Here is a 22,698-nt window from a genome sequence, read left to right as displayed (position 1 = left end):
CTTGGCGTTTACCAGCTAAAATGCTGTCCTGCCGAGTTCCTACGGGAGTTACCACAAACAGAAACAGAAAACAGAGGCTCCACTCGAATGGGGATCGAAGGGGCCTGGCTGGGGCCCTGGGACGGCCCTGGGATGATATCCCGGATGATGGTAAAATGTCAGAAATTGTTAAATAAATCCCCAGAAACGACGGTTATTCCTGTCTAGTATTCGATCTAATTTATTCTTGGGTTCACTTGTCGTTACTCCCAATAATGTCATGAATTTGTACAAAATAAAACTCTATTCCTCTTCAACAATATTCAGCATTACATGTATATGATCCCGGCAGTATATTCATGTGGCCATGGGCGGCTCAATTAAAGTTCAGTTTTGGTCACCGTCTCTGTTACCTTTTCTTCCAGTTTTTAATTTACAGACACCGTACCGTATAGGATTGTGTTTGTTTTATTTTTATGTTTGGCTTATCGTGATGGCGTAAAGCGTACCGTAAACGAGTTTCGTCACATCGGTCGGGTAATTTGTCTTCTTAAAAAGACTCATACAAACGTGGCAGATGTCAATTTCATATAAAAGTCATCAATTATAGAAGGTTGTTTCTGTGCTATTGTAAGTATGTCAGTGCTATATAGAATATTTTAGATGTTCTCTTGAAATTCATGCATATAAAATATATTGACTACCGCTAGCCTACCGGTACTGACATTGACATTTTTTTCTGTCGAGCATACGGTGACACTCACATACATAATGCATGCAGCCGAGTGCGTTAGTGGAAATGCAGAGCACTCGAGGTTTCTTGACTTTAGATACAAAAATGTAGGCCTAGCTAGATTCTGCACTGTGTGAGTGTGTCTGAGCTGTGCATGAGCCGCTTGCACTTGCGGTGAGTGCCCAGTGTGCATCATCTGAACTTGAAGAAACCGAGCTTTCTCTGCATTTACTTTTACGCCGACAGAGCGAGTGCATAAAATATAAATTGTTAAACTTTTATAGGCTTATAAAATAAAAACACAGACAAGTTACAGTAGATCTACCGTTAGATCTACACCACTCACACAACATGCGAGGTTAGTAATACTAACCTCGCACAACGCATGTGGTTTCATAGTGGACTTTGACGTTTTCATTCATCACACGAATGTGAGGGAATGAAAAACGCCAAACGTTTCAGTATTTCTCCACTATCGTATTATTATTTTAATAATTAAATTTGTCTTAAAAATGAATTGGAAATTGTTTATAAAAGTGTTTTTATCGCTTACCTCCAAGTCTCAACCAGGATACTCCGTTCGATCCGTCCTTAATACTGCGGTGGAAAGTACGCAAACAAGCGAAAAGCAATTTTTCGTATCGAACATTCTCAATTCAAGTCGTCAGCGCATAATTAATAGGAAATTGTACCAAAAATCAACAGGTTGCATCTCATGTATATACTTATTGGTAAAGTACGCCATCTTTTGACAAGATGATGATGAAAGTGGATTGAACGAGCAAGAAAATAATGCTGATCGCCTAGAATGCAGCTAGCTTGCAAGACCGTAAACAAAGGTACGGTAGGCACTTAAGAACCAAGTTTGAAAGGACACTCGTAAAATTACGTCACTGTCGCGATGAATATTCATTAGATCGTGGTCGTGCGTGTTCAATACAAACTCTCTGCATGCATGCACTCAGTGTGTATTGAACACGCACGACCACGATCTAATGAATATTCATCGGCGAGAGTGACATAATTTTACGAGTATCCTTTCAAACTTGGTTCTTAAGTGCCTACCGGCTTGGTGATTAATATCGCGCGCCCTCTTTAGGCAAAAATTGATATCCACGCTGAGCAGAAGTTATCTATGTGAAGATCACGAAAAATGCTCTTATTTTATTAAAAAAAACAGCAAAGAGAATTTAACGAACGATCCATATGGTTCGGTAAGTGTTATAAAACAAGTAGAATTCTTAGCTATGATGTAAAGTCATATTTATTTTCGTAAAAAGGGTGTGAAAGATTCGCGTGCACCAGGTGCATATGAATCCTTCACACACGAGACGATTTGAAACCATGAGTGGATCTACACTAGTTTTGTTGGACTTCTACCGCACTGGTTTGCTCGAGCGTGCAATATCAATTTTCATTGCGCACCTTTTGCACTGCCTTGCAGTGCACCAAAAAAGTTGGATGTCATGGGCCGATGTCATCACTCATTCAATGAACAAGGTTATGATATAACCTTGTTCTCAGTTATGTCTCCATGTGTGGCAAAATAAGGGTGGCAATGTTTGGCTTATTTTCTCTTTTCCTTTGGGGCAGATGCTTGATTTTTTTACACTGACAGTTTTCATTACACCTATTCTTCATACAACTTAGCTCTTAAGTAAATTTGATTCTTTAAATCATTTTTTTCTTAATTAAAAATAGAGATCAAAAAATGAAAATTTTCTTGCCATATTACTTTCCACCAATAGAGGGTGTACACAAATATATGCCCAAAATTCAAATTGTTGAGCGCTCTGGTGAATACAAAAATCATTCCCAAGTTACTAATGAAAAATAAATTGCAACTGTATGGAAATTAGTATTTTTGGTCACAAAAGTGATATTTTAATGATTTTTCAAAGTGTGTGTCTGTACAACATCGGCATACCATAGTCCTACCTGTAGATTCCCCACAGGCAGGGTGGTAGCAGTGAACAAGTGGATGTCATGTGACGTGTATTATTGGCCAATCACGATGCTTAAAAATACAGAGCTATTATAAAGTTAAATACATATGCTCACACACCACTTGTGCCGTTGTGCGACTTTAACCTTGAGAGTTGAGTAGCCAGGCGGCTTCTTCTAGAGAGTAAAAATCATTTACTACGTAGCTTACTCTCAATGGAGCCAGGTATTTATTCCCATTCATATGACCGAAGCTGAAGGGCCCCAGAACCTGAAACTTTCACCCCCGAGATTTCTACCTTCTAAAAGATCTAGGCCTAGCCCTAAATCATGTACATGGGATAAAATTTCATTTCCGACATATCTACACTATCGATTACATTTTTGTACAAGAATTCATAAAAAAAATGAGAAAAATATTATGAAAAGACGTAAGAGACTTGCCCGATGTTTACACCGCCATCTTGTTTCCTACATGTATTGTGCTTCCCCTACATTACAGACGCGTGCGTCGCGTAACGTTGGCGAAGAACAATAGGGAGAATTTGAGACTAAGCCTTTGAAAAAGGATGAAAAACGACATGGTAGTTATGAAATTACAGAAAGAAAACTCCCGAATAGAGCCATATTAATTCATGATTCATAATTCATAGGCCTAGCCAAGGCAAAATGCCAAATTTTGTATCACTCAACTCACTGAGGTCAAAGCCTATCTACAGTGTAAGTGTGGATATATAATGGATGATAACTTTTAAAAATGTTATGAAAACAAAACTCAAAAGTACATGTAGACTGCATTTTTTTAAATGATCTAACTTTAGACTTTCATTTGGAGAAGAGTAATTTTTTCACCCTGTTCATGATGAATTTGCTTAGCCTGGCTCTCCCTCTGTGAACAAAAAAAGACTGTTTCTGAAATTGAATACCCGAATTATGTAAAAAAAAGTCTCTGATACTGGTGGTAATCTGTTGAATGGGAGAGAGTCTACAAAATTGGCCGCGAGTTCAGAAACTGCCACCCTATCTCCCCCACAAAAAATAAGAAAACTCAAAATCCCCATTTGCTTGAAAATAGTTAGAAACTAATGACAATATGACATTGAAAACATAATGTGTTCAAATACAGCTTCATTCTCTTCAAGGCATACCTGTATAATGGTGCTGTTTGACAGACAACCATTCATGTTAATATTCGTTGTTAAAGTTTGAACATGTACGGTAATGAATATATTTTTTTCTTGTACTATTTGCTCCAAAGCATCTTGAGTTGATTATCTAATTAAGATTTAAGATGGAAAGTTTGCTGTAATGCTGTACAATATTTCATTATTATTATTATCATTTTTATTATTATTATTATCATTATTATTATTATTATCATTATTAGTACAAGTATTATTATTGATTTCTTCTCAACAGGTAGATTGTGGTAAGAGTATGGCTAGGTTATCTTCTCCATCTGAAGGGCCATACCTTCCCCATGGCATTGGATCTAGATTCTGCGACCTTCGACCTCTGGGATATGGCAGCGGTGGAACAGTCTTCTCCGCTGTGGACAGCGAGTGTGACAAGAGTGTGGCGATCAAGCGCATTTCGCTTGCTGACAAGAAAGGCTGCCGCTCGGCCCTGAGAGAAATCCGCATCCTCCGGAAGCTTCAGCACGAGAACATCGTGAAGATATACGATGTGATATTTGATGGGAATTCTGACAACCCTGAAGATGAGGATATCAGCATCCCATCTGAGCTTAGAATGCTCTGTATTGTACAGGAGTTGGTTGATGCAGACCTAAGGGTGGTGATGGAACATCAACGAATCAGCAATGAACATGTTCGGCTGTTTGCATATCAGCTGTTAAGAGGGTTGAAGTATCTACACAGTGCTAATGTCTTGCATAGGGATCTCAAACCAGAGAATGTCTTAATCAATCAGGAAGACTTGGTTCTCAAGATCGGGGACTTTGGAATGGCGAGAATTGTCGACCCAGATTATTCACATAAAGTAAGTAAAAAAATGTTTAAAATATTTTTATGAAATACTTTTAAGAAGAGGGAGAGAAGTCATTAAATAATTTACATGTATCCATAAGAAATTCATGAAGTAAATGATAAATGAAACAAAACATGTATTGCACAAATTTTTCAGAGATGGTATTACCCAGATTTTTGTCATGAATTATTACTGCCAAACAGAAATCAGGTGTTTTGTTTTATAATCACATCTGTATGGCACTGTACAAGCATTGTTGATTTGCTTGAAAAAAAAACCCTTTCCTTGTAAGTACACGTATTCCAAAATATACAAATACATATACGGTACATGTAAGGGTAGAAATTATTGTAAAGACCTCACCAAGGAGCTTTCTGTTGATGTCCTTGACCTCAATTCACATTCATTAGAAAAGTTGCTCAGTGTACATGTACTCCACAATGTAATACAGTCTCAATAAGATTTTTATTTCAGGTGAAGTAGTAACTAAAATGTATTGTGAATGCTTAATTCTGTTTCAGTAAAACCTCAGATATGATTGAAAATGGTACTTGAAGATGATTTCATCTAGTGATTAGCAAGAAGAGTGAAGCTAAGATTCTAAGGTCCGTACTCTGAAGTCAGGTTTAACTTTATGTAATAGACCATGGTCTAACTCTGTGCTAAAATTATGGGGAGCCAAAGATGTCAAAATTTTGTTTTTATTTCATGTTTCTCATGTTTACTATGCTCCTCCCTGATTCTTCAAAGGTGAAGACAACGATCTTACATATGTACTTGTCTTCTCCCATACATTTAAGAATGATTTGAGAGTCAATGAGCTGATACATTTGAACCTCTACTGTAAAGGATTTATGCAACTATTGGCTATCTACAGGTATAGTTAAACCACAACTTTAAACCAGAGTTCCGATTAAATCCGACTTCAGAACATTGGCCTAAGTGTCTTAGCCTCATCAAGATGAAAAGTAAACAACAGTGGGGCATTCATTAGTGAAATACAAGAGAAATATCGTAGCCTGTGAACTGTGTGCCTATCACCATGGTATTGTACATATATGTTGAGAAGATGTATGTCTACGTAAGTCAAATATAAAGGTTATTGCACTCGTTCAAGAAATCCTCTGAAATTCTCTGGGATTCACAGTGGAACCTCAGATAATCTCACTCAGGTATCTTTATAAAATGCAGACAACAGTTCATTTAGTACGCATACTGAACAGGACCATAAAACCATTGTTTCTACAGGGCTACCTCACACAGAATGTGTCCACCCAGTGGTACCGTTCACCAGAGCTGGTTCTCCAACCCACCGATTACACCAAGGCCATTGACCTCTGGTCTGCTGGATGCATCCTGGCAGAGATGGTCACAGGCAAACCCTTATTTCCCGGGGACCATGATCTGGAGCTGATGATGCTGATCCTGGATTCTGTACAGCTCAATGACAGGGACCTGAATGAAATACTGTGCACCCTTCCAAGCAAACTGCTGAAAAATTACAATGGCTATCCAAGACATCCACTCAAAGAGATGCTCTATAACTTAGACTGTCATGGTACGTAAAGAGTGTCAAAATGTTTGTTGATATGTCTATCTTAGGACCTCATGTTGCAAAGTAGATACATATGGACTTAGTTGTATAAACTTCACACTTTGATTGCAAATTTATGTTTAGAAATAAGGAATAATTGTATTTGTAAAAGATTATGATAATGGTTAAGATGGTGATGACAATGTTGATGATGGTAGTGATTATGATGTTGAAAGGGATGATAATAGTTACTTATATGCTGATGATGATAGTTATGATACTGATCTCTATTCAAATAATTTTTATTTTAGTACTAAGCTTAATATTTATAATTATGATAATGATGATAGTGATGAATAAAGAAAAAACATTCAAAGTACTCCATTATTACCATATGTTTTTGTACTTCCATCATGGCACATGAAGCAAGCATTTTAGCTTTCCCGTCTGGTATTAAAGTGATTAGTGAGTTTATTGCCAAATCACATTCATTTCTTTGACATACAAAAAGGTTTTTATCAGCATTGCACCTTGTTAACGATTTCACTATTAATCCTCTCTTTCTCTCAATACAGCTCTTGATTTGCTGCTTGCCATGTTAACCTTTGACCCATCAGGGAGAATCACAGCTGAGGAGGCTCTGAGAAGTCCATACTTCAAAATGTATTCATGCATCAGGGACGAACCAATAGCTACACATCCTTTCCACATTGAAAATGAAATAGATGACCTGCCACCTATTGTTATTAAGAAAATAATTCTTGAGGAATGCCAGGAGAGGACGTATACCGATGTGCCGTTTAGTGGTCAAACTGAGAATGTTTGTGATGAGAGGGAAGACTATTCCAGTGGCAGTTCAGACCTACTGCAGTCTGACTCCAATGGAGGTTTGGGTTCAAGCAGTGATGAAGAAGTGAAGGAAGCATGTATAGACAATGCATTCTTGAATAGGATGGTTAGCGTGGGCAACAATAGGAGTGACGGTAGTGAGAAGAATGAGACAGAAGAGAGCGAGAAGTCTGATGATGAGGAGAAAGAGGCTAAATGGGAGGATTTCAAGGAAATGATGTCCAAGGATCCAAACAATCTGGAGGATAGAGACGACCAGGAAGTAGACACCTATGAAAAGGGTTCTGTTGAGTCAGATAATGAAGGTAGTGAAAAGTCAGAAGCAGATGACCAGATCAGAGAGAAGGGCAACAATCAAGATGATGAAGAAAAGAGAGGGTCAAAGGAAGATCTTCTGATGGAGAAATCAGAAGACTATGACACAGGAGACAACAATAAGAAAGAAGAAGAGAAAACAGAGGAAGGGGCTGTGTCCAAGACAGAAAGGAAAGAAAGTGTTGTATTTATGGATTATGAGGCTGTAGAGAAAGCCTTTGGGGATAAGTTGCAGAAGGAGAAGCTGAATGAACAGCTCTGCAACAGAGAATACGAAGATGGAAGTGTCAGGAAGAAGGAAACTGGTGAGAACAAAGAGGTAGATTTAACTGACACTAAAGATATCTTGCTGGAACAGCAGAAGAGTAAAGGAAAGACACTGGATGACTGTCTAGAGCTTGGCATGTTGAGGCTGAGCGAAACTTCACCTACCCCAAAGAACATAGATGTGGTGCTGGACAAACAGCTCAATGTCCTTGATGAATCCAAAGGCAACCAGGAATTCAATGACAAAAGTGAGTTTGTGGAACAAATAAGAACAGACAACACAGCGGTGTGCAATGAAAAGGTCAATGAGCTTCAGAAAGTGCTATGCAACACACAAACTGAGAAGAAGCAAAGTAGGCCAAGGAAGCCTGACCTCAAGGAGGTCCTCTATGTGGACATTCCTAAGGCATCTGCTAGTATTTCACCCAGGAGTTCCCCTAGGGGACAGGGTAAGGAGACAACACGGAGAAACAGTCTGTCTCCAAGAGAAAGGAGTGTTAGGCCAAAGAAACGAGATTGGTATTACTCTAAACATTAACCTTTATTTTGTGTGCTTTTTATCTACATTGATTTTATACTTTGATATGGACCATTTTATCAAAGAATGTCAATCATCTCTCATTCTCACTATAAGTGACATTAACTTCAACATGGATTATGAAAAAACTCATGGTGCTCCCAGGACATGTCCAGTTGAATTCCAGGTAAAAGTTGAATTCTATTCCAAAGTGGCTTGAGTAAACTCAGTAGAAAATTCGTTTTAAGTAACAAAGAGAGGCTATTCAAACTGATTCATAAATGCCTGTTTGAAATAAAATACAAAATCAATAATTCACAATTTACGAAATCCCTGTAAGGCCTAATTTTTTTTTTTTCTTTCAACAATACAATATACTGCCAAGTAAGATGTGAATCATCATCATTATTCTATCAGCACAAACATAGAGTCTTCTTTCTTTTTTTTACCATGCTGTATATTTGATGTCAAGATGAATGGCATGCTATACTGTTATCCCTGAACATAATTTGTTAGCCTGATTAGTTTGGTTTTATTTCTCGATATTAGGGCCCACCCTTACGAAGAGATGTCATTGATCTAATCAATACCAACCATGGGAAATTAGATGTAGTAGCACCATCATGCTTGATGCAGTAGTCCCTTCAAAAGTGCTCCTTCAAAAGTGTCAAACACTCATGCATGTATCATTGTTATGACTGACCAGTATAGTCCTCTGTCTACATAGGGACAGTGGGGGCATCCCCTTGATAAAGAATTATTCCATTGCTGGCTTTCCATATTGATTGCTTAAGTAGATAATCACACCTCACAAATCACATGACCTAGAACATGTGCAATTCCACATTATTTACTGATAAAAACTGAGTTAAGATCATGATATAACATATTTTAAAATGATTTCATTTTATGTTTATTAAAATGATTGCATAAAATGGCAGCTCAAATGTTTTTATTTTTATTTGACAAATTTAAGTGTACTTGCTACTGATGAATACTTTGTCCAATGTTGATATTTGTTGTAAGCTATTGGCACGTCAGCTTAATTTTTAGTCACACAATGCTTTTTTAATGATATAGAAATTAAGAATTGTGTTTTTTTTGGTGAGCACTTTGAAGTCCATACATTTCAAACATTGTCTGCTGCCCTGAAATTATAGATTTCATTTTGAGTATATGTTTTTGTTTATTTCTTGCCATTTTCTTTCCCAAATAATGCCACTTCTCTAATTTATACAGTGAAGAGTTTGCTGTGTTGATTCTCATAAATAAAGTGAACCCTGATTTTTTGTATCTTGGTTTAATGAAGTGAAATCCTATTGGATACAAAAACATGACCAGAGACTTGTAGCTTGTTTTTTGAATAGTTGTTCCCTTAAACAAAACTAAGTATTGGAAAGCTTTTAATGCAAATTTATAAAATCATTACATTTTTAAAACTTTAACTCTTGAATGAAAATCTCACTCTTTGTCATCCTTCTCTTTTTTTCCTCCTCCTCCTCCTCATTACCCTCTTCCTCTCTTTTTCTTTCTTCTTGTCCTCCCATCACTCCCCATTTTCCTTTACCTTTTAAATGCCCTTTGAACAATGTTTCTATTGTTTTTAAAGTCTAATATTTTAAACAGTAGTAGACTGTTATGAATTGTCTTCTTTGAAGTTTGTGAAGTATCATTCATAGATGAACTTTTTTTCTCTCTCTCTCTCTTCAGACACGTAGATATGCCCATTCAACTCTTTCACATGCTTGGGGAAATTAAATCTGTGAGGTATTCGTGTGTATCATTCATTGCCAATAGAGACTTTGGCTTGAGTATATTTTCAAAATGTGTCTGGTTGCACATTAAAAAAGTAGATGGTTTGCATACTTGGATTGCATGTTATTGCCTCTCATGTTTGATAGGTATTTTGTCATTAACATTTGGTATTGTTATTGTTTTTGTTGCATTTCATTTAATGCTTTGTTATTTTTACTTATCTTTGTGTGAAATAATTATAGGAATTGTGCCATTCACCCAAATACTGTGTGCAATGTAGGTATAAATTTTGTGATTTGTATTCCAATGTCACTTCCAGTGTTGATATTTTATTCCCATTGATCATTATTTGGAAAGGAGATGAAGTCATGTGATAGTAATTTGTATCTTAGACCCCTTTCATAAACCCAATTATGCGGCTAATAGCAGCATAATTTGGTCGTAAAATTGGAGGAGGACAAGAGTTATCCGCATTATTTTGATGCTGCTATTATCCGCATAATAGCAGCATCGGGACAAGATTTTGATGTTATAAACGCATTTCCAAATAATGCGGATAATTGCCATGGTGCAGTCACAAGGTCACCCTTTTCCAACACAACCGCATCGGAGGGGGCGTGCCCAGTTGTCATGACGATTATCCGCCTTTTTCAGGATGGACGCTCGTAAAAATAATGCGGCTTATTTTCGGAGTTTGTGAACACAATTTTTATTGAATTATCCGCATTACTCTTAGGCGGCTAATTGGAGGATAGGTTTATGAATAATGACACTATTAAAAAAATAGTCATTTCTAAAGTTAGTTACCATATACTTCAAAGTATAACTCTCAAATCATTTTTATGATGACCAAGAGATGTTTAAAGGACAAGTCCACCCCAACAAAAAGTTGATTCGAATAAAAGGAGAAAAAAAAATCAACAAGCATAACACTGAAAATTTCATTTAAAAAAAAAGATGTAAAATAAGAAAGTTATGACATTTCAAAGTTGGGCTTAATTTCACAAAACTGTTATATGCACATCCTGAGTGGTGTGCAAATGAGGAGACTGATGACATCATCCACTCACTATTTCTTTTGCATTTTATTATCGGAAAGTAGACGTATTCTATTTTTCTCATTGTCAAGTGAAACAACAATTAATTCCTCCTTGAACATGTAGAATGAGCTTTGTTTAATATGATTCAGTCAAGTTGGTCCTTACTTTAAAGCTGTAAAAAATGAAATATTCTATAATTTGAACATTAAAAAACAAAAGTAAGAGTGAGTAAGGGACATCATTGAATGTCTCATTTGAATTTTGCATAACACTAGTGAAAAATAAGCAAAACCTTAAAATGTCATAACTTTCTTATTTTGCATCCGTTTTTGATGAAATTTTCAGCGTTTTGCTACTTTGATTTTTCTCTATTTCTTCAAATCAACATTTTTCTGGGGTGGACTTCATGAGCCATGAATGTGAAAAAAAAAACAGTAAGTTTTTGCATCTCAGAACATAGTATGCTTGGATGTCTTTCTTCTTACGAGATTTGTAGGTTATATCAAATTTATGTTCCTTTCCTCCAGAAATGTTCAAGATTTTATGAGAAGAAAACTTTTTTTTTATTTGTTTGAGTTCATTATGATAATTTTTAAAAGCTTGTGAAAAGTACATTGTGCTTGCTATGTATCAATTTCATTGAATTTACTCTCTTTTTTGGTGGGAGAGATGAAGTTACTTTTATTTATTGAAAATACAGGATCATGAATGTAAGAAATACATTTGAAGAAAGTATGTCACATTTAACTTTGTATCAATTCAAAAATTAAACATCAATTGTGATGTTTGTTAACAAATTGAAATGATTCTCTTGTCTCTTTCTTATTTTGTAGATTCTCTTTCTGTCCAAGTGAGAAGTGTCCTTACATTTAAAACAACCAGGATTAGGATTATAGGATTATAGATAAGTTATTACACAATGATATTTTGCCCATTATAACTTCTCTGATTTGTAGTGGTTGTAAGATTTATATCTTATATGATTATTTAGTCAAATATGTAAAGAAAGATAGAGAGGGAAAAGGAGTGGGGGTGAGATAAGAGGGGGAGAGACAGACAAGAAAGACATAAGAGGGAAGAGTGTGAGAGGGGGCGAGATATAAGGGGGGGGGGGGAGTAGGAAGAGATTGAGATGATTGGAGCCTGTCGCCAGGAAACTATGGTTAACTATAAAATATTTTTTCTTATACTGTCCTCGTCAGTGTCAAAGGAATACAGCTTTTGAATTATGAAAACGAATTGGAATCCAATGCAAATGAATTTTGAAGAGAAATAAATTTTATTTTCGATGAGCATGACACTTCTGGAGCGTTTCGTCAACATTATTTTGTCATCTTGACAAGATCTAAAAACGTTCCTTGATTTTGTTTAAGCTAAGCACATGTGTCCGACTGTTGCTATGGTAACTGTCGGATTAACCAGACTTGTGTCTGTTTAAAACATCCGACAAATCAGTTAAAGGGATGATCCAGGCTGGAGATATTTATATCTCACTAAATAGAGTAAAATTCACCGAGCAAAATGCTGAAAATTTAATCAGAAATCGAATGACAAATGACGAGGTTATTGAAAGTTAAAGATTTGCATTATCCCCGTAAAACAGTTCTCGGCATGTCTTTATGAATATTCATTAGGTTGGCTGATGATGTCATATCCCCCACTTGTTCTTTTATATTAATATATGAAATTAGGTTTATTCATTTTTTTCTACCAAGAACTAAAATAATTGGATTGACAACTGATTAAGTGCATTTGTTATTTATTGCCGCAACTTATTTTGTCAAAATGGAGACATCATTTTCGTAATTGGAATAAAATGAAACATTTGTTTTATGTAATAACATCAGAAAAATAAAAATGGGGATGTGACATCATCAGCCCACCTAATGAATTTTCATGACGATGTGCATATAACTTTTCACAAAATATTGATAAACTTACTTAATAAAATTCATTAACTTCGTTACTTAATAATAATGATGATGATGATGATGATAATAATAGTCAGTTCTTTTATAGCGCATCATGACACATCATGAATAACGTCTCTATGCGCTTCCAAAGGACATGGATATCAATAAGGGTGTAGCTCAAGTAGCCTTCCGGCGCTCGGCATTTCAAGGAATAAATTCCTGCCAGGTACCCATTCACCTCACATGGGTTGAGTGCAGCACAATGTGCATAAATTTCTTGCTGAGTATGCCGTGGCTGGAATTTGAACCCACAACACTCTGTTTCAAAGTCCGGAGACTAATCCACTGGGCCACAACGCTCACAACGCTTATTTGTTATCCGATTTTGATGAAATTTTCAGCATTTTGCTTTGTGAATTTTACTCTATTTATTTAGATATAAATATTTTCATCCCGGACCATCCCTTTAATGAAAACGCTTCCTTACTGTACACAACAAGGAATAGTACCTCGTTCCCACTGTCACGATTCGCACCACTATTGAAACCTATAAGATCGTGTTAGATATCATTAGATTCTGAGGTAAGTTGTGAATTCTGCCTTTAAAATTACACCTCAATCAGAGAAAATGAGCATCTGTCTGGGCCAAGGTCCTCATTCTTGCTTTATTAACATAATTTTGCTTTATTTCATAAAATATGGATTGGTTTTCCTACCCCTATATGCATAAAACATGGCTTTCTGGTAAAACTTTGTTGATGGCTGATCGTCAAAGTGGAGCGATATAGCCTACTCTTTTAGGAAAAAAAGGGGGAGGGTTCCAACTAGGTGTCAAGGCAGGGCCGTCCTCGAAGTGAAAACTTGTTCGTTTCATCCCAATATCATGGAAATGGCAAAGACAATAATTCAAACAAAGTATTGGTGCTTGTTATTCCTACGTCATTAATTGATTAAGGAGCCATCAGAGGACAGAAATTGAATTATGCTGGAAAAGTTTCTCATTGAAATAGAGATACCGCTCAAAATAACGATTTGAGGTCGGGGCAACCTCTCTTCAAATTGTTGCATGCTTGAAGTAATTATTCCATTCATTTCAATAAACTGTCAAAAGAGAATCCGAGCTTAATTAATTAATTATTAATAACTGTGATTAAGTTGTAAAAACACGGATCATCTTTTCGTTCTCGTTTCTTCCTGGACGCGCTTCATAATAGATAGGCAAATAAACCTATCATAAAAAGTAGGCCTATTAGTAGAAATAGGTCCAGAGATTGAGGGTGGGGGGTTGGCGTCATGAAATTCCTCATGTGAAAAACGTAGGCCTATTGTACTTTCTTAGCCTTAAGGCCTGGTCACACTGCCAGAGCGTTGTTGGAGCGGTCGTGGAGAGGTAGGGAGAGAGGGTCGAATTTCGCTCACAAAATTGGGGGGGGGGGGGGGGAATCGAAATCGAAAATGGTGAACGGTAGCGAGCGGTGATGATTTTTTTCTCTCCGCTCCGGGTCTCCGCTCCACGACCGCTCCAACAACGCTCGGGCGATGTGGATGTGACCAGGCCTTTATATTATACCTTTATATGCAACTAATTGCTTTCGGAAGTGCAGGGGATCTGTTACGATTGGTCTTTCGTAGCAGTGATGGCGAAAAAGTTTTGAGCAATCCATTTTCTATGAAATTCTAATCCCAGGGCCAATCTCTCACTAACATAATATCGTGTCGTTTCACACATTAGAACTTCTAATTGAGATTTTTGAATAAAATGCTAAGTTTTAATTCACCGTAGCGTACCTAAGGGGGGGGGGGGGGGCTCCGGGGCAGACTGCCCCCCTGACGAGTCACAACTCATGCAAATCTCTGCCCCCCCCCTGACGAGTCAAAACTGATTCCTGACGAACCACAAGTGGCCCCCTTCTTTGAACTTGAAGACTTGTTTTTTTTTTGCTTGTCAATTTTTTTGGCAGACGTACGAATTGCCCCCCTGGAAAATCCTAGGTACGCCATTGAAGCTTTTTCCTTACCCCTCCCCTTCAGGTCGGATCAATTAAATCATGCATCGATCCGGCCGGATCTATCCTCGCTCTTTAATTCTTGTCATATGGCATATAATTATGAGTACATCAATGCCTTTATCTGTAACTAGAGCTGAAAAAAAGACAAGTACCGGATCCACAAGCTTTTCTTTTTCTAAATTTCGATCCTCAGTCACCTAAATCAACTCAGATGACGTCATGCGTAATGTGTTCTTGACCCGGGGTTCTTGACAATGACCGAGAGAGATTAGAAGAAAACCCGGTTCGAATTCTTGGTAGAGTTGACAATAACTGGCAGATCATTGAATAAGATCGGAGGGGTATTGTTCGCACCCCATGAGGTCAAAGGTTCCATTATACCATCATCATGAGTTAACCATAGGTACGTGTAGTTACGTAGTGCCAATGTATAGATGCTGTGTGGGTAGAGCAAGACGTGGATCGTGTGGCTAGCTCCAACAGTTGAAGAAGAGTCTGAATTTTAGTAGAGAATTGTTATGACATACACCTATGAGTAGAATAACGGTCAGAAATAGTTTTGGACGAGCAAAGGCTCGGCAGTAAGGATCGAAAGGATAATCGCCTCAGACAGAAGTTAGGAATTTACCGCGATCCTCATTCTCGGATTTGGAACTCCAACGCAAACCGTACCAAGCGCAAGTTAATCGGGAGTCAACTCTAAGGGAATAATAATAATCTTCAATATAAGTTAAAACTAGAACAGTTTCATGGAATATTTAAGAATGATGATCTTTAAAGACGTGTAGCAGAAAATTCAATGTACATTTGCGAGTAATTGGAGGTGTTCCATGAGTAAGACTGTTGTTAAAAACAGAGAAAAACACAGCTTTATGATGGCTTCTTGGAGGACTTGTGCAACTCTTGCAGCGTTCACATTAGTGGTAGTGTGTTTCTGGTGCGTGATAGCTGAGGAGGTTTTCACCCATCACTTTGCCCTGATCGTACGGGGAGGACAAACCAAAGCAGACCGTCTTGCAGAAAAATATGGCTATATAAATCATGGACAGGTATAATAAAATTTAACCAAGCGTATGAGTTGTGTAGAATTAATTGAAAATTGTGTTTGATTTGTGCTCTGGTTTATTGGTTGTCTGTAGCAATGTTTAATTTTTTTTTTAATTTCAAGCATGATTAAATGAAAGATCTACTTTCTATTAATTCTAAAAATAGTAAAAAGCAAAAGTTGCATTGTAAAAACATTTTACAAATCTGTTAAGCAAGTTAAATCCATATGAAATTATGTATTGTCTTCAGTATTTCCATTAATGCTCTTAATTCATAATCAGAGTTCAAGTGTGAAGTGTATGATTTTACAACTGCACTTTTTTGTGGCGGGGGGGGGGGGGGGGCAGCAGCATGCACACATAAACTCTTTCAAGAGAAGTGAGGGAGTGAAGCAACCAAGTTTGGGCAACTGCGGCCTGTTTCATGCTGTGTATGGCCATTATTCCCCCTCTAATGTTTTGAGGCTTCATGTAGTTGGTTCATCTGTAACAAAAATCCTAGCCTTTTTATTGAATGATTTGTCTAACATGGTCTACTAATAACCTGATTTTACTGATGCTTGGTTTTTATTCTTATTTTCGATATCTCTTAGCATAAAATGATAAAACAAGTAGTGGAAATATCATGTACATGTACATGTCAGATTTATAAAGAAAAAAGGAAGTTGTGGAATTTTTCACACATGCAACCTGATGATGTTTTCTATGTAAAGTTTTTACTTTTTTTAGATTGTAAAACTGAAAATTTTTTTTTTAGTTAAATTGAGACAAACCGGCCCCACTTCTATTTTAGACTGGGCAAGCAGGATACATGAAATGGTATAGAAACTTATACACAGGTACATGAACATTGATTGATATGTACCTACTTATTGTCATGGATGTACATGTACAGTAGGCATAACTTTCCCAGCTTTTCTGTAATATGGATTCTCATGAAATTAAGGATTACATATTAAAGGTATGAAGGCTTTAAAGGAAACCAAAACCCCAAAAGAGAAGCAATCTTATTGGAAACAATAAAATGAGAGGAACAATTTAAAACAAGTTAACAAAAAAAAATGGTTACAGAATAAGCGAGTTATGGAAGTTTGAAAAGTTTTGTTGTACTTTCTATGGGAATCCTCAAATTGGCAATCATGCTTCAAAATGGCTGATTTTGTGGACAACCCTCCATTTGTTTTGTACACATATTTTCAGATTTTCCCTTTATTTTACAGATTTCACATCATCTGCTCCTGACCTTGACATTTGTGGTGTGAATTATATTTTCCCATGACATATATGTTATGGTATGCTCAGAATGAGGCAATATGCAATTTTAAAGATAATAGGGAAAATCTGCAAAACTATTGGCAATGCAACAAAATGTGTGAGGTCACTTGTGAACAACTCTCCCCATTACATGTATTTCTCTTAAACTGCCTCTTTCATCACATCTATCAGTAGATCATGTATTCTTTCAATAGGAGTGCATGTCATACAGATTTTTATAAAATACATCATGGATAAAAAGTTTGTATCACCATATTAAAAGCAAAAAGAGACATTTTGGGGGTACATTGTATTTTAGAGTCCATCAAAGGGAAAGTTGTTCACATGTGACATCACACACCCTTGTCGCATTGCCAATGGGAGGATCTCCATAGCATTAGTGATAGCAATATTCAAATGCTCATAACTTTCTCATTATATACATGTCTGATTTTTCTCAAATTTTGTTCTTATTTGTTTCAAACGTTTCATTCCCCTTTAACCTTGAGGATGAAACTATTTTTACTCCCCATTACAGATTTTTCCAAGGGATCTTGTCAAAATTACCCCCTCCCCAAATTCCCTAGATTTCAGGTTTGTTGGAGAAAGATTTGTGAACTACCCCAAGTATTGAATATAAACACCATGTATTTCTGGAAAATAAATGATAAAAAACCCATATTTCAATGATTTTTCTGATTCCCGCTCAAAAGCAAGTCCATAAAATATGCCCCTTTCCCCAACAATAATTGGCAATGCGTATGCACAGAAAACCACATGATTAAGGTGGAAAAGTGGACTTTTTTGTAAGGTAACACTTCTTTAATACTGCCAGGTTCCTTCAAGAGGATAGAATGCCCTGAGTCAAAAGTTCCTTTACAACATTTTCTTCAATAGCAGTCAGGTTAAATGTCCATCTCTTCTCTTCCAATGTCCAGATTGGAGCATTAGAAGACCATTACTTGTTCAGTCATAAGAATGTTTTCAAACGATCAGCTGAGGCCAGCACTGGAGACCATATAGATATAGCCGATGAACCAGAGGTTTGTTACTTGATTAATTATCCTTTTCATTTCCTTTGCTCCCTTTTTCATTTTTTTTTCAAAATGTGAAAGAATTGAGGTTTGTTACAGACATTCCCACTTTTTTCAATTTTGAGGAAAGAATCTTCATTTTGATTATTCCATAGCTACTATTAGTGTTAATTGATTTGCCTATAGATATTTCTTTATATTTTGGTGACACTTTCCTATTAGAAGTTCTGTCTTTAAATTATAAATTTTTATTTTAGGAAAGTTTGGAGGTATTGCAATTTCATGTTTTCTGTGAAACTATAAAAAAGTGGTTTATCACCATGTTGTGTTTGTGAACATGGAACTGGAGCAATCGGCTTTTTTTTTGGAGAGGGGGGAGGTTGAGTGAAAATAAATATTTCTTCATTCAGATTATCAATCAGAAATAATAACCCCAAAGGAATAGTGACGTCACTTGAAAATTGTATTTCTCTCAAAAGTCGTTTGAATCAAGTTCACACTGTAAGGATTTGTTTCATGTGTATATGTTTTGAAAAGTTAACCCACATTTTTATGAACACATGAAAGGCAATTAATATACCTACATGCATGATTTTATACTGAACATCTCATTATTTTCAGTAAGTGGGGAAATGTCATATTTGTTGATGAAAAAATCTCAGCATGTTTGTTTAATTCCACCATATGACGTATATAGCCAATTTCAACACCCAGCCTGGTTAAACAATAGAGAGTCAGGAAATCAGTGATTTATTTGGTTTGTAAATACCAAAATTAATTGGATTCATTGAATGATGAAGTAGCTGCTGCCAACTATGAAATTAATGAATAAAATTCTAGTTGAACGAGTTAAAGATTATGCCTATAGACATAGTTGAAATATATGTGTGTAGTTTAATAGAGCTACATGTATTTCCTCAAATAAAGATAATATATATTTTACACTTAAACAATTACATCTACTATACATGTACTTCAGTTCTGGCACCTCCCCCCCTGCTTCTACATGTACTGTATCATACATGTAATTCCAAGTCATAGATTATTTATTAATTTTATGTACATGAGGGTGCCCTAAAATGATTACGATGTGAGGGATATTAACTAAAAGTGTGTTTTAATGGATAAACTTGCATATTTTACATGAAAATTTATTTTGACTATTTGTCTCTGGGTCAAAATGAAACTTCTGTTTCTTATGGTCTTGTTAAATATTTAATAAACATCTTCTCAAACATGGAATGGGCTTCAAATTTCAGGATAAAATCATTTTCTGTTGCTTAAACAATGTGTGTTTTTAACTCTTAATATGGTTAACAGATTTCTATAATCCAATATTCACCTGTACATGTATATTTATATTCAATGAATTATCACATTTAAAAGTTATTTATTATCCCTTTTCAGGTGGAATGGTTTGAGCAACAAGTATCAAGAAAAAGAGTGAAGCGAGACATGACCCGATTCTCCGATCCTCTGTGGCCTAACCAGTGGTACCTGGTAAGTCTATTCTCTGCAGGGGGTTACATGTGGCAAGGGATGCATGGGGATTGTTTGTACAGCTCAATTCACTACCTGTCTTGAACTTCGACATTTTCCTCACTTGATGGTTTAATTAGACCCCATTCTCGTCTTTATTCTTAAACTTCTGGAAGGTTTGTAGACACCGGTATTGTGGAAACATGTAAGGAGTATTAGTGATGAGAATGCTCAAAGTGGTCTTGGAATGCAAAAACCAACCTTGTGATATGATTTCCGAAATTGCTTTGGCTTGTTAAACTGGTTTAAGAGTAAATGTTTGGGAAGTGTTGCACACTACTACATGTAGTAGGGGAAGGCGGGGTAAGTTGTGACAGTTTTTGCTTTTTGCATGTTAGAATTGATATGATTAATAATCTTGTCAAAATAAGTACCTTGCCTTGAAATTTAATTCTTCTGAAATATTTTCCACCTATATATAACTTTCTATCCCCACACTGAAAGTCATCGTGACCTTTGAAAAAAACGATGTCAAATGGCTCAACTTGCCCCATATATGGGGTAAGTTTGAGCCACCTTCTGGGGTAAGTTGAGCCACAAAAACTATGTACAAAATGTATGAGGGGAGAACCAGCATGTCAAGTTGTTGTTTAAAGTCTTTTCACTTGCTAATTCTCAAATACTAACATCCTTTAAAAGGAAAAGAGCAGTCATGTAAATTGCTCCTTTCAGCCAGCATTTCAATCGATTTTTATGGTTTGTTTGTTTTTTAAGATACATTACCATAGGAATTACCATGGCTCAACTTGCCCCATGCTGTTTGGCTCAACTTACCCCAGTCCGAACTAAGTGCGATAATTTTGTATCCACACATTTATTATGCATCCATCATATAAAAGACTATGACAAGAATGAAGATCAATACCTGGACTAATAATGTTGTTATCATGTCTTTATTATATTTAAAGACGTGTGTGTTTATAAAGCACTTATCTATTTCACACTCTTTTTTACTTTTTTGGCTGAAATTCATATTTTTCCCTCTAAAAAACTACTTTTTGTTTCAAAGTTGAAAACAATGTGGTGGGGTTAGGGGTTATGCTATGGGTCATCAATACATGACACCACCACAATGTCTGACTCATTCATTATTGGCCTGGGGCTGGTGGCTCAACTTGCCCCTATGCTCAACTTACCCCGCCTTCCCCTACTTATTACAAGATGCTAGAATGCTACAAGTGCTGCTCTGTTTATTCGTTGGCCCACTGCATGCAGTGGCATACCTAGGATTTTCCACAGGGGGGGGGCAAATTCGTCTGCCCAAAAATTGTACAAGGAAAAAAAAAAAGGTCTTCGAATTTCGAACTATTTATTTATGTATGTAAGTATGTATTTATTTATTTATTCATTCATTTTTTTTATTTGTTATTTTTTTTGGGGGGAGGGGGATGAAAGTGGCTTCAGCCTTGATAACTTTCGTTTTACACATGTTTACTATTAAATATGGATTGTGTACTGATTTATTTAATACACATTGTTTATCATGTGGTTGATTATTTGAATATATTCTAAAATGGTAGAATCATAATATCCCATTGTACATGTATATGTTACAGTACCGATATGTGTATTTTCTTTGAAATGTTCCAGTTCATTTTTTAGGAGATCACTCCTGTTTAATGACTATAGTTTAGTACGAGTGATTTACATGTATGAGTGATTTAGTGAATCAATTTCATTTCCAGACACTTTTGTACTCATGAATGATCATGTACTGTAATTTTTCTCAGCTTCCGTTTCATTTTTCTCAACTTCCGTCTTTGCTTTTCTTAATATTTTCCAAAGCTTATTACAAATAATAAGCCTGCTTATGTTTTCAAAAGGTGAAAATTCCCTGGAGGAGGAATCCGGATCTGTAACGTCATTGAAACTGAAAATACTTGACTTGACTCACCCACAAAAGAGTTTTCCCCAAAAAACCCAGTGGGGGAAATAACAGATATGCACCTGCAGGTGATTTCAAAACATGAAAGGAAACGGGTTGAATGCTAATAATAGATTACATTGTAAAGATGATAGGGTGTGTGTTAATAATGAAATATTTCGATGGCACATTAGAGTGGCTTGATGAGCAGTATTTGTGTGTTTAGTATTTAAAGGTCAAGTCCACCCCAGAAAAATGTTGATTTGAATAAATAAAATAGAGAAAAATCAAACATGAATAACCCTGAAAACTTCATCAAAATCGGGTGTAAAATAAAGTTATGACATTTTAAAGTTTCCCTTATTTTTCAAAAAACAGCTCTATGCTCGACTCAGTGATATGCAAATGAGAGAGTCGATGATGTCACTATTTCTTTTGTTTTTTATTGTTTGAATAAAAAATAATACAATATTTCAATTTTTATGAATTCGACAATTAGGACCCCCTTGCTTGAACCACAAAATTTTAAAATAATTGAATTACATGTGTTCAGGGAGGAATGAAACTTTGTTTCACATGACAGTGACAAGATAATCAAAATATTTCATATTTCACATAATGAAATACAAAAAAATAGTGAGTGGGTGTCGATGTCATCGGTCCCCTCATTTGCATACCGACCAGGATGTGCATATAAATATTTTGAAAAATTAAGCAAAACTTTAAAATGTTTTAACTTTCTTATTTTACATCCGATTCTGATGAAATTTTCAGTGTTATGTTTGTTTGATTTTTCACTTTCTATTCAAAGCAACTTTTTGTTGGGGTGGACTTGTTCTTTAAAAGCCTTTCCCCCTACATGTAGTTAAAAGAGAACCTTTGTTTTCCCAGACACAAATTTGACAATTACTAAAAACACTCATGCTTGTAAAACCTTTCTATTTTTTTTAATTGTTTTTAAATTTATTCCATGAATTTTCATTTTGCCTTTCAGTTTTGATATTTGAAAACATCATTTTAGATTCCTAACAAGCCAATCCAGTTATTTTCCATAATGCCAGAAATGACAATTGATTTACTTTATAGATTCATTTTAGTTTTCCCTCATACCTGTTTT

At 36.0% G+C, this 22,698-nt stretch overlaps 2 protein-coding genes across 3 annotated transcripts in view; both read left to right on the top strand.

Moving 5' to 3' along the window:
• Nucleotides 1–472: 472 nt before the first annotated feature.
• On the top strand, nucleotides 473–10,349 carry LOC121416220 (mitogen-activated protein kinase SLT2/MPK1-like). The gene is made up of 4 exons (XM_041609724.1): nucleotides 473–609; nucleotides 4,076–4,657; nucleotides 5,894–6,203; nucleotides 6,755–10,349. The coding sequence occupies exons 2-4, from the start codon at nucleotides 4,094–4,096 to the stop codon at nucleotides 8,146–8,148; spliced, it is 2,268 nt and encodes a 755-aa protein (XP_041465658.1). The 5' UTR covers nucleotides 473–609; nucleotides 4,076–4,093; the 3' UTR covers nucleotides 8,149–10,349.
• Nucleotides 10,350–15,238: 4,889 nt separating this feature from the next.
• The window catches only part of LOC121416219 (proprotein convertase subtilisin/kexin type 5-like), a 64,395-nt gene continuing 56,935 nt past the window's right edge, over nucleotides 15,239–22,698 (top strand). For both annotated transcript variants that reach the window (XM_041609723.1, XM_041609722.1), the window contains exons 1-3: nucleotides 15,239–15,893; nucleotides 18,083–18,187; nucleotides 19,586–19,678. In XM_041609723.1, the coding sequence (XP_041465657.1) occupies nucleotides 15,675–15,893; nucleotides 18,083–18,187; nucleotides 19,586–19,678 (417 nt within the window). In that variant the 5' untranslated portion in view covers nucleotides 15,239–15,674. The remainder of the gene's footprint in view (nucleotides 15,894–18,082; nucleotides 18,188–19,585; nucleotides 19,679–22,698) is intronic.

This window comes from Lytechinus variegatus, chromosome 5 (assembly GCF_018143015.1).
Source record: "Lytechinus variegatus isolate NC3 chromosome 5, Lvar_3.0, whole genome shotgun sequence".
NCBI lineage: Eukaryota > Metazoa > Echinodermata > Echinoidea > Temnopleuroida > Toxopneustidae > Lytechinus > Lytechinus variegatus.
Note: the sequence above shows the minus strand (reverse complement) of the source record. Positions and strands in the feature narration are given on the sequence as shown.